The 16,047-nt window shown below is 38.4% G+C and overlaps 1 protein-coding gene across 1 annotated transcript; it reads left to right on the top strand.

Annotated features, from left to right (window-relative positions):
• The first annotated feature begins 2,741 nt into the window (after positions 1-2,741).
• LOC149500125 (uncharacterized) lies at positions 2,742-8,290 on the top strand. The gene is made up of 2 exons (XM_089737426.1): positions 2,742-3,329; positions 7,816-8,290. Exons 1-2 carry the CDS (start codon positions 3,006-3,008, stop codon positions 8,107-8,109), a joined length of 618 nt encoding a protein of 205 aa, XP_089593552.1. The 5' UTR covers positions 2,742-3,005; the 3' UTR covers positions 8,110-8,290.
• The last annotated feature ends 7,757 nt before the right edge of the window (positions 8,291-16,047 follow it).

Raw genomic sequence — 16,047 nt, 5'->3', positions numbered from 1 at the left:
AATATTAATTAATGTTTAAAAGTAAGTTACGATTTTTTTTTAAATAATTGCCATAATTGCTCTTCTATACTTAAACCCACTTAATTGTGGAATAATTTACCGTCTGCAAAAATTTATCACTTTGACATGACTGAATAATTAATTACCGTGAAATATGTCATGTTCTAAGAATGTATTGTTTTGTGTCTACTTTTAAGAGGTTATCATCGTTTTTTGGTTTCGGTAATACTATTATAGATTCTTTATAAATTTGTCTGAACTTATAAAAAATTTTTAGTCATTATTGGTAATTTATCTAGTAATCACTGATTGTATTGTTTCTGTAATCCCATTTTATTTTAATTTTTAATTGCGGCACAGATTTACCGCTATCAAAGTCTACTCCATCGTACTCTTGTCCGTAAGACCGGGCTACGAGTCCATATCGCTAGATTAAGATAAAACTAAAACAATAATCCTTTTCATTTCACTATCTTTTATTTTATGTGACTACGAATGGAAACTGGCTCCATTTCTGTGGAAGCGAGTGGGACGAGTCTAATGGCCGTACATGTGTACGTGTGTCTATTGTTACTATTATAAGAACATGATCCCGCGTGAATTATTGCTTTATGAATCAAATGAGGGAAGTTTTGGGACTATTATTAAAACACTCGGATATTCTGGACTCCGAACACTTACAGCGCTTATATTAATTAAATGTCGGTTCTTAATACTTCTGAATGTACAGGTACCACCACAAATAGAGAGAGATTTTTGAAAGGTGGGGCAGCCGTTGTAACTACTCCTGAGACCTTAGAACTTATATCTCAAGATGGGTGGTGAATTTACGTTGTAGATGTCTATGGGCACCAGATGAGCTGTGAGCTCGTCCACCCATCTAAGCAATAAAATAAAATAAAATAAAAAGATGGAGAAGTCTCTCAAAAGCCACAACCAAGCAACAAGACATACATGACCACCGCCAGGAGTGTAAGACTGAGAAGAAGAATACATCAATTGCTTTCTCGTCTTTCGTGTGACGTAGTAACCTTCATATTATTTTCGAAGCAAACATATCGGTAGGCAGCGGCTTGACTCTGCCCCTGGCATTGCTGTAGTCCATGGGCGACGGTAACCACTCACCATCAGGTGGGCCGTATGCTCGTTTGCCTACAAGGGCAATAAAAAAAAAACATGTCAGCTAATGACAGTTATTGCAAGTCTCAATTTTGGATGACGCAATTTTCGCTGCGATGTTCTGTAAAAGTCCAACATCTGCTACTATTTACTATGCACTTAAAAATACAGCAGTGCATTCTGTGCAAGTAAAATTTCCTTAACACCTAGTGTTCGAAACATAGCAACCCTATTTTCCTCACCGCGGCGGAAGCGGGGGAGAGGCGTGGAGTGACAAAATAAAACGACGTGCATCGACGAAACGCAATCATTGTCGGTCCCGTAAAACTGTATTAACTTTGATCCGATTAATAAACCAGCTTTAAATACAGTCCACTTTTATTCGTATAAGCCTTGCACCCAACATCTCATCGCAACGGCGCCAACATATGGTCCTTCAAACCTCAACATAATCGGAAGAAGATAGTACATCGGGTCTTTCAAAGAAGTCTTTTGGAGCCTAGGACGCCTATCAACCTTCGTGAGTCTACATTCCGCTGGAAATTCGTCGCCACTGCTTGAAAAAGAAGATCTTCAGTTTTTTCAACGCCTACCTACACTTCAAATTCAAGCAGCGCCTCAGGTGGATTACCTTCGTGGAACGCACGAAGGAAAATAGGGTTGCTATGTTCGAAACATAGCAACCCTATTTTCCTCACCGCGGCGGAAGCGGGGGAGAGGCGTGGAGTGACAAAATAAAACGACGTGCATCGACGAAACGCAATCATTGTCGGTCCCGTAAAACTGTATTAACTTTGATCCGATTAATAAACCAGCTTTAAATACAGTCCACTTTTATTCGTATAAGCCTTGCACCCAACATCTCATCGCAACGGCGCCAACATATGGTCCTTCAAACCTCAACATAATCGGAAGAAGATAGTACATCGGGTCTTTCAAAGAAGTCTTTTGGAGCCTAGGACGCCTATCAACCTTCGTGAGTCTACATTCCGCTGGAAATTCGTCGCCACTGCTTGAAAAAGAAGATCTTCAGTTTTTTCAACGCCTACCTACACTTCAAATTCAAGCAGCGCCTCAGGTGGATTACCTTCGTGGAACGCTCATTATTATCTACAGAAGAAGTCCGAATCCAGCTCACCGACAACATTTAAAAAACAGCAATCCAACAAACGTACAACATTGCCGCATCAGCTGAGTACAACACAATCAACACCATTATTCAAGGTCTCATAGGATCAAGTCACAGGAGGTTTACAAAGAAAAGATACGTAAGATCGTTCCTTATATTTTATTCTTTCCATTCCTCATTAACATTAACATTAACATTCATAACCATAACAATTAATTGCTACCGTCAACATTTTCACTATTAACAAAAGGTCCAAAGGTCATTCTTCTCATTTTTGTCAATCACTTTTTATGCTTCTCATTAAGTTTTTATTAAACACAACATAAAATAACACAAGAGCTTTGCTTTTCACGCTTGTTCATTTCATCGCTAATATATAATTTACATTTACACATTTCGTTAGGTATAGCTTTAAACTATTATTGTAGTGTATCATTTACTTGACACTAGACTAGACACTTGACTAGATTTAGATTTAAATTCACAATTTTATTTTAATACTAAACTTTTAAAATAACTCATTCGCCTTCTAATAAAACATTGTAGAAACTTTTATTAAAAAAATATACATATCGCGGGTAGTTTGAAATATAACAATCCTTAAGTACAGCTGTTAACAATTTTTGCTATTATACTTTATTCAGGGACTTAGATTTTGCTTGGCAGTCTATTGCTATAATTTTTTTGGCAGGGTCAACTTTTGCTTTTAGTTGCTTCATTGCCTTTGGGAAGTAGATAGTTGGTACTCGAAATAAAGATGCCTGAAGGCAAAGTAAAAGACTTAATTAAAAGGAGGGCCTCAATAAAGGCCAAAATAACACAATTCTCTACGTATTTGGATGTCCTACGGGGTTGTGATTATCTCAATGATGTGCAATTCTCGGAACTCCAAGTACGTCTTGAGAAATTCGAAACCTTATACGGGGACTTCGACACTTTTCAGAGTGAGATCGAGATGCTGTCAGACGCGCCGGAAGACCATTATAAGGATCGTGAGTCCATTGAGTCGCAGTACTACAAGCTTGTGGCTTCTGCGCGTACGCTGTTGGATCAACGCAAAAATAATGACGGTAGGTCCGAGGTAAGCTCTGAAAATGGCATGAAGAATACCACCGTGTTAAGTCAAAAGCCAAACTATATTAAGTTGCCAAAGATTGATGTACCCCACTTTGACGGTTGTTACCAGCACTGGCTTGAATTTCGAGACACTTATATTTCTTTGGTTCATGAAAACGATACCCTTGATAGTATTAATAAGTATCACTATTTAAGAGCTTCTCTTCATGGAAGCGCTGCTTTAGTAATCAAAAGCTTAGATTTTAAAGCAGATAACTACTCTTCTGCGTGGACTCTTCTCTGTGAGCGTTATGACAATAAGCGCTTACTTGTCAACAATCACGTCCAAACTCTTTTTAATGTTGACGTCATACAAAAAGAATGCAGTAAGAGTTTACGACACATTGTAGATGTAACCAACAAAAATCTTAGAGCCTTAGCCACATTGGATCAACCTGTCGAACATTGGGACACTTTGGTGATTCATATGATGGCCTCTAAATTGGACAGCATCACTAGTAGGGGCTGGGAAGAGCATCGTAATACTCTCAGCGACCCTCCAACTCTAAAAATATTTACTAAATTCATTTCAAATAAAGCCGATTTATTGGAAACGTTAGAGGACGCGCGTCGAATCAAATCTAAAAATGAACATTTTAAGCTTAAAGCACTAACTACCATTAACAAAAATAAAACAGTTGCGTGTCCGTTATGTAATCAGGAACACTTCCTGTACGCGTGCGAGTCTTTTAGAAGTTTATCGATTGAAACACGTATTAGGAAAGCAAAAGAGCTTAGAGTGTGCCTTAACTGTCTGAGGCCTGGACACACTGATTCTCAATGTAAGCTTAGCCATTGCAAGTACTGCAAGTTAAAACACAACACGCTTCTTCATTATAAGAAGCAAACAGCCGCAGTTGAAACCGTTGTCGTGTCAGCCACGGCAACTGATACTTCATCACACGTTTTACTCTCTACGGCGTTAGTTCAGGTTTTAGACTCTAATGGGCAAACGCATACTGCACGTCTTCTTTTAGACAACGGGAGTACTGCTAACTTTATTACGGAGGATCTCTGTCATAGGCTTAATTTGAGAACGAAGCGTGTGGATTACATAGCATGTGGTATCAGCAATAAAACCTCCGCGTGTAATGAATCGTGTTTGATAAGCATACGTTCATTAGATGGCAACCACAACTTTAACATCAATTGCTATCTCTTGAATAAAATTACGAATTCTTTACCCTTAGCATGTTTAGAAAATAAAAACATAAATATACCATCGGGAGTATCTTTAGCGGATCCAACTTACCATATTCCATCCTCCATTGACATATTGGTCGGAGCAGATGTTTTCTGGAATGTCATAGGTACAAACCGTATTCAACTAGGCAAAAATAAACCTGTTCTTTTTGAAACCAAACTTGGCTGGGTAATTTCTGGTTCCCTCTTAAACAAGACTAACTCTAAAGATTTACATTGCTTATTAAGTTGCGATTCTTCAAAGATCACCACAGATCTTACTAAATTTTGGGAGCTAGACTCTATACCATCTTCAACAATCCACGATTTAAATAGTCATCCGTGTGAAAAGGTGTTCACTGAAACTACAACGCGCGCTGAAGACGGACGCTTTAACTTAACTTTACCTTTTCATGAATCACCAAAATGTTTAGGAGACTCGTACTATATGGTCAAGCACCGGTTCCTTTCACTCGAAAGGAGACTAAAATCAAACAAGACATTTAGAATGCTATGCGGTAGCTTTATGCGCGAGTATCTCGATCTTGGTCACATGAGTGAAAATATCCACAATACTAACAATAACGTGGTTCAGTATTTCCTTCCTCATCATGGTATTTTAAAGGAATCGAGTACAACTACAAAATTGCGAGCAGTCTTCGATGTATCTGCTCGTACATCGACAGGTAAATCACTAAATGATATTCAGGTAGTAGGCCCCACGATACAAGATGATTTATTTTCAATTTTAATACGATTTCGACAACATCTGTATGTGGTCGCGGCCGATATAGAAAAAATGTATCGACAAATTTCATTAGACAGTTCTCAACGCCCTTTACAACAAATTTTATGGCGATTTAATCCTTCACAACCCATAAAGACGTACACACTAAACACATTAACTTATGGCATGGCCTCAGCTTCTTTTATAGCAACCCGATGTCTTATACAGCTAGGCAATGAAGCTCACAATGACGATGTTAAGCGCGCTATATGTCATGACTTTTATGTTGATGACTACTTAGGTGGAAGTCACACCATTCACAGCACCATAGAATTGTGCAGAAAGATTAAGGTTGCCCTCCAGTCTGGACAATTTAATCTTCGTAAATGGCATTCCAATAGTTCTGAAATTCTCAGAGCTATTAGTGATACTTCGAATGATAACGCAGATTGCGTAGATCTGAGTTCCAACGAACACTCGAAGACTTTAGGTCTTAATTGGAAATGTCGCGCTGACAATTTATACTTTTCGATAAATTTGTCACCTTCACTCATTATAACAAAGCGGTATATCTTGGCTACCGTAGCCCAAATATTTGACCCGCTTGGCTTAGTTTCGCCTTGCATTGTAGAAGCTAAGCTTTTGCTGCAAGATCTCTGGAAACATAAATGCTCATGGGACGACGAGATCATGGAACCTTTAAAGAAGACATGGCTTAACTTTGTTAAAACCTTACCTCATCTCAATGATATTCTAATTCCGCGCTGCGTTATTTCTCAGCCGATTGGAATACAGCTTCATGTTTTCACGGACGCATCGGAGAGAGCCTACGGCGCATGTGTTTATGTTCGAAGTGAGATGTCAGAAGGATCCATAAAAACCATTCTTTTAGCATCAAAAAGCAAAGTAGCTCCTATAAAAGCTACTACGATTCCAAGACTGGAACTTTGTGCCGCCATGCTTGGTTCCAAATTATGTGAAAAGATCACCATGACTTTAACATTAAAAGTAGAAAGGTGTTCATTTTGGTCGGACTCAACCATAGTTCTCGGTTGGATTGCCTCTTCTGCAGTTCATTTGAAAAAATTCGTAGCTCATAGTGTGTCTGAAATACAGAAAATCTGCGCTGGACACGAATGGCGGTATGTCCCTTCAAAGGAAAATCCAGCAGACTTGGTATCTAGAGGATTGAACGCTAGTCTTTTACGTAATTCCGCTTTATGGTGGTCGGGACCTTCATTTTTAGCTCAGGACCCATCACACTGACCAACTAACCCAAATTATACTGATCATCTTCCAGAAACTGTGCATGCTTTACACATAAATCAAAAATCTAATTCAGATTCAAAAAATTCAAAAAATTGTATATTGTCAAATCTAATTCAGAACACATCTAGATTTTCTAGGTTAATTCGCGTGACATCTTATATCTATCGTTTTATATCTAATTGTAATCATAAACATTTACAAAAAGGGAGGCTAACTGACTTAGAATTAAGAAGTGCAACAAACCATTTATTATTTGCAGCTCAGGAAGAATCGTTTTCTGCAGAGCGTTCTCTTTTAATCGCTGGTAGGCCTTTACCGATTAAAAATAAACTTATTTCTTTGTCACCTTTTCTTCGATAGCGATGGGTTGATGAGAGTTGGCGGTAGACTCAACAATTCAGATTACGAATTTAATATTAAGCACCCAATTCTTCTCCACGCTAACCATCGTTTAACTAATCTTATATTTGAAATGTTACATCTTAAACATTTACATTGTGGTCCTAGACTCTTATTAGCAATCACTAGGCACAACTATTGGCCCATTGGTGGCAATAATTTAGCTAAAAAGGTTGTGCGAAACTGTGTGACGTGTTGCAGATTTAAGGCTACTACTGTTCAGCCACCCATGGGGGATTTACCACGTCAACGTGTGCACCTGGAATGTCCCTTTCTTCAAACTGGCGTTGATTACGCTGGCCCAGTGTTGGTAGCAAACCGGAAAGGTAGAGGTTCTAAACTAATAAAATCATACATCTGCGTGTTCGTATGTTTGGCAACAAAGGCCGTACATTTGGAGCTTGTCTCGGACCTGTCCAAGGATGCATTCATTGCTGCTTTGAATAGATTTACTGCGCGACGCGGGAAGCCACAATCAATTCTGTCTGATAATGGTACCACCTTTGTTGGAACGTTCAATGAATTATCCAAACTTCTTAGTCGTACCCTACCTTCCGATTTGGCAGAGCAAGAGATTAAATTTTCTTTTATACCGGCATACACACCACATTTTGGCGGACTTTGGGAGTCAGCCGTTAGGTCTACGAAATATCACTTGCGTAGAATTTTAGGGCTAACACATCTCACATTTGAAGAAATGACGACTTTATTAACTCAAATTGAAGCCATTTTAAATTCAAGGCCTCTCATTCCTCTGTCAGATGATCCTTCGGACTATTATCCTCTCACTCCAGCTCATTTCCTAATAGGACGATCTTTACTCTTTGTACCTCAGCCTGATTTAACAAATCATTCAACTTTAACCTCTCTTAAGAGATTCCAGCGTATCGAGTACCTTAAGCAGCATTTTTGGCAGCGATTCTCCAATGAGTACGTCGTGTGGCTACAACAAAAAATGAAATGGCTGACTCAAAAGGGAGACTTAAAAGAAGGTATGATGGTTGTCATCAAGGAGAAGGGACTACCACCTCTTATGTGGCTGCTCGGACGCATTATTCGTCTTTGTCCTGGACGAGATGGAATTACACGTGTGGCAGATATCTTAACCAAGAAAGGTGTTATACGACGCGCTTACAACAACATATGCCCGCTACCAGTCAATATTTGAAGTTCTTCAACCCGGGGAGCATGTTCGAAACATAGCAACCCTATTTTCCTCACCGCGGCGGAAGCGGGGGAGAGGCGTGGAGTGACAAAATAAAACGACGTGCATCGACGAAACGCAATCATTGTCGGTCCCGTAAAACTGTATTAACTTTGATCCGATTAATAAACCAGCTTTAAATACAGTCCACTTTTATTCGTATAAGCCTTGCACCCAACATCTCATCGCAACGGCGCCAACACCTAGTTTCGACGAAAACCCATTAAAACTTTCGAAGACATTTAAAATTGTATCTCATTTAACAATTTGAGCTGAAGCGAACGGAACCGCAGACACGGCAAAGGTGTTTTAACTCGGAATAGCTGTGAAGACTTCATTACCTGTTTGAAGCTCGTACCTGCGGCTTCTTAATAAAGCAAAGGTGTTTAATTGGCTGACAAACTGCAAGCGAAGTAATTACGTCTTGGCTGGTAGCGTTTCAAACAACGCGTCAATCTGACTCGCTAGTGTTGGGCTGTAAAGTTTTTAAATAGACGGGTACTATATTAATTTACATTCATTAGTTTTTACTAGTGGTCCATTGGTAGTCGAAATTCGACTATAATTAATTGAAATTATAAGTTTGTACATTATTATGATTCTATTGTCGAAGATTATTATACTCGTACTTCGAGATTTCACCAAGTCTATACTTTAGACAAATAAAGACAAACAACATTAATCTATTTTCAATTTGACCACAGACTTTAAGGAATAACGAAAGTTTGACAATAAACAAATATTATGCATGCGCGCGTGTGTGTGTGTCAAATACATGGTAGTGTGTATAATGTTTTCTTTATTAATTTAATGTGTTTTTTATGCATTATTTAAAAAAAAATATTAGCATTGTGCACTTCTTCTCTATATTCTCCATAAGTGTGGAAAATTTCATACTCCTCCGTCCGCGCAATTTTCGTAAAAAGGGATACAAAGTTCTTGCTTCCCGCATATAGATATATAAATAACCTATTAGTACATTAGAATATGTTTATGTTTTGGTTTCGCTAAAAACACTCATCATTTTATAAGCATCAGACTTTGGTCTAATGTCTTAAAAGTGCGCAACGATACGCATGGCGTTGGTGCCTATGGACTGTGTCAACCAATTAACACCAGGTGAGCTGTGAGCTTGTTCATATGTCTAGTCTAAAACTCGCTTTACTCGTCCACTGATGTGTTAAGACGGGTGGTGCTACTTGTCTATGGACTCCGAAGGAGCTTTTAGTTATTAATTAAGTTCTTATCAGAGTCGTTTAAATAACTTATTCAACTTACGGAGCTTATTTAAATACCTACATCTTGCCCGTCATTTTGTGAAGAACAATTTTTTATAGAAAATGGATTTTTTGTTGTTTAGGTGGGTGGACGAGCTTACGGCCCGCCTGGTGTTAAATGGTTACCAGTGCTCATAGACATCAACAATGTATAAGCCGCTGAGAAGACGTAAGTTCTAAGTCTCAATTTTATAGTACAACGGCTGATCCATTCTTCAAAGCGAAACAGACCACTCCTATACTGAGTCTGTAACTCCTTCCTCATCAAGATCTGCTTCCCCCTCTGGGAGTCCAATCCCAGCTCAATCGGTACCAAAGCCTAGGGCTCACGCCAGGACAGGGACTGCTCCTAGGCAACTAAGAACCCCTCCTCACTCTTCTTCCCCAATCTTATCCCCAATCCCGGTGGACTCTACCCGAGGTGCCCCCGCCCTAAGCGGCACGGCGGGTAACCTGGACTCTACCAGGTATATGGACCTAGAGTCCACCAGACCACATCATGCCCCTAAGCCAAACCTCATTCCCTCTACCTCCTATGCTGCCATAGCAGCTAGGCCGAGTATCCCTTCCACCCAGAGGACATCCCAATCCTCTCATGTCCCTCCCCCGAGGCCGAAGGGTCGTGCCCAAAAGGAGCTGCGCCGACACCCACCAATAATGGTGGAGGCCCTCCCTAATTGGTCCCGCCACATGGCGGCCATTAGGGAGCGCCTCGGTCGCGCCCCCTCGGTGCGACCCTTCGGCGCCGGTTTTAGATTCCTGCCGACGTCGGTAGAGGAATACAGGGCGGTCCAGGCCTACCTGTCGGAGGCCTCTGCCAGGGATGGTACCATAAAATGGTACTGCTATGCCCTGACAGGGGAGATTCCGACTAAGGTGGCTGTCCGGGGCCTCCCTGCCGATACTGACGCGGCAGAAGTAACCGATGCCCTGAAGGAGCTGGGGTTTCCGGCTCGTCACGCCAGGTGCATCAGGTCCCAGAGAGGGCGCCCGGGCTGCGTGTTTCACGTAGCCTTGGACCACCTCTCGAAGGACGACCTCGCCCGCCTGTACGCAGTCAATGAACTGCTGTACTTGCCGGGGGTGACGATTGAGGGATGGCCATTACTGCTTCACGGCAGAAATAGGCAGAGTTGTGGTGCCGGTGTGGGCTCACAAAACGCCTTAACACCAGCAGTTTATTTATTATAACCATTTTTGTTACAACATACAATTTATTTTACCTATTTTGAGTCGCGGAATTTAAAAATTAATGTTTTTTATAATTTTAATTAATTAAAATAATTTGTAGAAAATACAACTGCGAATTTCGTCCCAATGAAATCCGGTTATTAATAATTGAATTTAAAACAAACAAAGATCGCATCCTACACTCACTACACTGCATACTCGGCTATTACTAGTTCAAATATAATAAAATAGTTTACTGCCTTAATAAAACGTAAGAGGGAACTAATGGGATGCTATCACACTTTGCAGGTTCATTATTAACTACAGGCTTCCTTACCTAAGACTACAGGAGTCATCGTTCTGCGGTAGCTTTGAAGGAGTGCTGAAAACAGATATTTGAATAGAGGAGTTGTTTTTTTTTCAAAAAGGATATTTAAGAATTATAAATTATAATTTGCGTAATTACTGGTGGTAGGACCTCTTGTGAGACCGCGCGGGTAGGTACCACCACCCTGCCTATTTCTGCCGTGAAGCAATAATGCGTTTCGACCGGTCACTGTTGTCGTCGAACTCGTCGCTTGCGACGAAGGGCTCGACGAGTAAGTTAACCCTCAGACACAGCCCACTGAGTTTCTCGCCGGATCTTCTCAGTGGGACGCGTTTCCGATCCGGTGGTAGATTCTGCGAAGCACGGCACTTGCTAGGGTTCGTGTTAGCAACGTCATCAGGTTTGAGCCCCGTGAGCTCACCTACTAGTTAAGGTTACGCTGATATAGCCTTTCAAGCCTATCAGCTTAGGTAGGAAAAAAAAAGCCTTTCGGTTTGAAGGGTGGGGCAGCCGTTGTAAATATACTTGAGGCCTTAGAACTTATATCTCAAGGTGGGTGGCGCATTTACGTTGTAAATGTCTATGGGCTCCAGTAACCACTTAACATCAGGAGCTCGTCCACTCATATAAGCAATTAAAAAAAATCTGATGAAGTAATTTTAGAACCGATGTTACGGTATTGAGTGATGATGAATGCGGCCGCTTCTCACTTTGTTATAAAATATTGAGTCTAATTTGTATTAGTAAAACATTTTTCACATCTCTTTAAATCAAAACGCATAATTATTTTGTGATATAAATGTGGCGGATAGTACCTCCTTATGAGTTGAGCCTTACTACAAGCACTCAGGGTATTTATTATATACGACATTACGGATCGGGAATTTAGATAAGAAAGGATGATACTATTCCTATAATATGTACCGTCCGCGCGTAGCTAGAATAGCCCCTTAGGCTGTCAGCGAATAGGAAAATGATAGACAGTAGTACATATCACATTAGTGGTATCTCGAATTGCATACCCATAATATAGACGGAAATTAAAACTATGACAATGAAGAAGTAAGTAATTTTAAATTTTAAAACTACATTCACTAGAAAATAAGAAATGTTACCTGATAAGACTGCATATTATTATGCTGTACATGCTAATCCAACTAAATTGTCCGAAAAGCTAATCAATAATCGGCCTATCTAGCTAATGTTATTATACCTTATGTTTGGAAGTTTTTGGCGTCATATAACATTAGCATGCGTCGTAATAACCAAGTTACATCATACCCAATGTTGGGTCTGCAGGGATTAGTATAAAAAGTTTAAAACCTTATTAAAAAAAAAAGATATCCGTCGATGATTATTGTCTCCAACCTCGTCTGAAAATAGCGTTATTTACGTTGTATTATTTTTTAGTTCCAGTCAGTAGCAATAACTAAAAAAAGCTAGACTATGAGCTCATCAACCCATTTATGGTGCTGAGAATAGACTCTTTCTTAGTATCTATAAAGGTATTTTTTTTGTTTTATTTTTATTTATTTTTTATTGCTTAGATGGGTGGACGAGCTCACAGCCCACCTGGTGTTAAGTGGTTACTGGAGCCCATAGACATCCACAACGTAAATGCGCCACCCACCTTGAGATACAAGTTCTAAGGTCTCAAGTATAGTTACAACGGCTGCCCCACCCTTCAAACCGAAACGCATTACTGCTTCACGGCAGAAATAGGCAGGGTGGTGGTACCCACCCGCGCGGACTCACAAGAGGTCCTACCACCAGTAAGTATTACATTATTATTTTATTACATTAACGATAGATACTTCATCGTTCACTACACAGTGTTAGTGCTTTGTTACGGAGATATGAACTTTAATTAAACTGTTAATTTGTAGACGTTCATATCGACGTGTGCCCTTCTAGCGTGTAATCTACTCATTTCATACTCCGATGCAAATTCAGCTCTATGTGTATGTAGATCAACGAAATAAATTTAAGTAAAGTTTTCTCCGAAATGAATATGTTTTTTGATAAATTCACCAATATAAACTGCTAAATCTGAAAGCAAAAGTGATTCAGTCATGCGTTGAAAAGCTCTTCGTTAAAAAATTACTTAGATAGATTTACTTAGACTAGAGGTCCGCAGTAGTCGAAACTCGACTATAATTGGAATTGTAAGTTTGTACACTATTATGATTGTATTTTATACTTCTATAATCACAAATTTCGCCAAGACTACACTATAAAAATATTAACAAAGACAAACAATATTTAATCTCAATTTGACAACAGACGTCAAGAACAAAAGTTTGACAATAAAAAGTATGCATGCGTATGTCCGTCAAATACATGGTATGTAGTGTGTGTAATGTTTTCATTATTGATTTAATGTATCTTTTGTGCATTATTTAAAAAGATATTAGCATTGTGCACTTCTCTATATTCTCTATAAGTGTAGAAAATTTCATACTCCTCCTCTGTCCGCGCAATTTTCGTAAAAAGGGATACAATTTTTTTGCTTCACGTATTAATATATAGATAGAACAGTAGATTACTTAGCATATACTATATTTGGGACGAATAATTCCGTATTACTCTCGTTACTATTGAAACACCAAAACTATTTAAATTAAAAAAAAAGTTACACATCAGAAGTCAATAATTAAACACAAAAATTGAAATAAAAATACTATCATTGCAAGCGATAAAGAATCATATTTATACTACAACAAAGGTCCAAATAAATACTGATAAACAGTACAGAGTGCACAGAATGGGTTGCTAACAAGCCAATACTTTCAAGATTAGTGGCCGGTAGCCGTCGTTACGGAACCATTCGTGTCCAATGAGACATCGTAATTCAAAATCAGCGTGAAATACTGTTATGATCCGAAACGCAATAAACGTGCCCTTTTATTTTCACTTGTATTTCGTTGTGTATCAATTATTGCTTTTTGCTGTGCGGATCGCGGCGTTGAGATATTTGCGTTTATAAATGGGTGCTAAATTCGAGTTTGGTCTCGTTTAATGGGGTTTATGAGATTGTAAAATTTGATTATGTATCGCTGCTAACAGAGTATCGAAATTAAATTTCACTTAGATATTTAGATTTGTTAACGATTGAGAGAGCTTTATAGTAGATAAAATCAATCGTGAATTTACATGTATAGCATTTTATTTAATATAGAATTGAGAAAATATACTAAAAATGTAAATATACTTTTTAAGTCAATATTTTTACTATTAGCGATACAATCTTGTAAAATTGATAACAATGAACAAAATAAAATAATAAACAAGAAACTTACTAAAAATTGTATTTAAATAAACAATTGGTCCATCAACTTTTAATGAAATCTGAATCAATGACAATAACGAAAATCAAAAACATAGGCTGGAAATTAATAAATGCAATAAAGTTTATCGAAGTCGTTCCGCTGTTTCCAATAATATCGAATGGCAGATGTCAACAAAGAACGCAAACTTCCGAAAGAGTTGGGAAGTAATATTGTACTCCCACGAGTATCGAGTCAATAAACAAAGGGGCGCTCGATACACTTGTAAACTAATAACTCAGCCCTTACAAAGGTTGGTAATAAACAATAGATTGTGACTTGATCTTTCTCGATGCCAGGGGTGGCTTTCTCATAGTTCGCGATTTACATCAAAGTAGTGTTCATATCTCTATTCCTTTTTTTTATAAATTTATATAATCATAATTATTTCAAGTTTATTATAAAAAAAAGAACACAATATTCCTAACCTAAAAGTACATGTACATCCGCAACATGCTTCGTCAGAAGATTCCTTTTTGAAGACTAATTTACAACTGTTTACTGGTGGTAGGACCTCTTGTGAGTCCGCGCGGGTAGGTACCACCGCCCTGCCTATTTCTGCCGTGAAGCAGTAATGCGTTTCGGTTTGAAGGGTGGGGCAGCCGTTGTAACTATACTTGAGACCTTAGAACTTATATCTCAAGGTGGGTGGCGCATTTACGTCGTCGATGTCTATGGGCTCCAGTAACCACTTAACACCAGGTGGGCTGTGAGCTCGTCCACCCATATAGCAATAAAAAAAAAAACTGTGTTTTGGAAGTCTTAAGCTCACATTCATCAGTATAAAAGTAAGTACAAGTCTTTATTTCTGTTTTGTTAAGCGTTTGAAATTTGCTGATTCTCCAAATTCCAAATTTGTATTAAACCTTACTAGCCCACAAAGTGCGTTTTCAAAGATCATTTAAGCCACATACTACCATTTCTCTCTATTAACCTGCTTAATGTCTACTAATTATTTATACGAAAAGTTTATTAAGCTACGTACAACGCTAAAGTTTCTTAATATACACTGTTTAGCGTATTCAAACAATCCTAACAATCTTGAGTAATTAATCTCGCAAGACATAGTAAATCATTCAGGACGCCTCCTGTTACTGAATTAATCCAAATCAATGTAGCGACAAATAGCGGGATCAAATATTGCTAAACTTTGAATAGTAATCTGAAACTCCCATTAATGAAGGTATCGCAGACACTCAGTTTCTCCTATCCGATAAATTTCGGTGTTACAAGCTAAGTTGAAATTTTGGATACCAAACTGATTGTTTTGAAATTTCATATATTTCGTGAAATGTGAATATTATAAATAATATATAAGCTTTCTATCTCTAAAGATTCCGAATACTTGGAAATTTCTCATTATCTTGCTTGAATCAGAAGTATTTTCGTAAGTAAAATATATTAAAATATTTAGAGGTCAGCTATCCATTCAAATCTAAAGTAATTAATAGTTTTCGGTCATATTTTAATTAAACATATACTATTAGTTTTTACATTTGAAATTTATGAATACTTTCGATTTTAATTAAAAACCTTGCTTGCTATTTTATTCTGGGGGAGTGTTTGCAGACTTTTTCACTTGCAGAGACTGAGAACGGTTCATTGCATCCAAAAAATGTAATCCAATTTTATTAAATATTTTGCAATATGGTCATGAGTTGAATTCAACTAGAAATTTGGTACGACTTATACAAAAAATGAAAATTTCGAAATTTTCATTAGAATGCACGTGTGGTTCAAAGTTAATCAAGAATCTAAATGATCAGTGAAAATCATCATTGCCTAGGTTCTACCTTCTCCG

Source organism: Bombyx mandarina, chromosome 23 (genome assembly GCF_030267445.1).
Source record: "Bombyx mandarina strain Sakado chromosome 23, ASM3026744v2".
Taxonomy (NCBI): domain Eukaryota; kingdom Metazoa; phylum Arthropoda; class Insecta; order Lepidoptera; family Bombycidae; genus Bombyx; species Bombyx mandarina.
Note: the sequence above shows the minus strand (reverse complement) of the source record. Positions and strands in the feature narration are given on the sequence as shown.

Coding starts and splice junctions, on each gene's coding strand:
- LOC149500125 (XM_089737426.1), top strand. CDS start 3,006: ATGCCTGAAGGCAAAGTAAAAGACTTAATTAAAAGGAGGGCCTCAATA. Junction 3,330..7,815: donor ATAATGACGGTAGGTCCGAG/GTAAGCTCTGAA, acceptor ACCTCTCTTAAG/AGATTCCAGCGTATCGAGTA.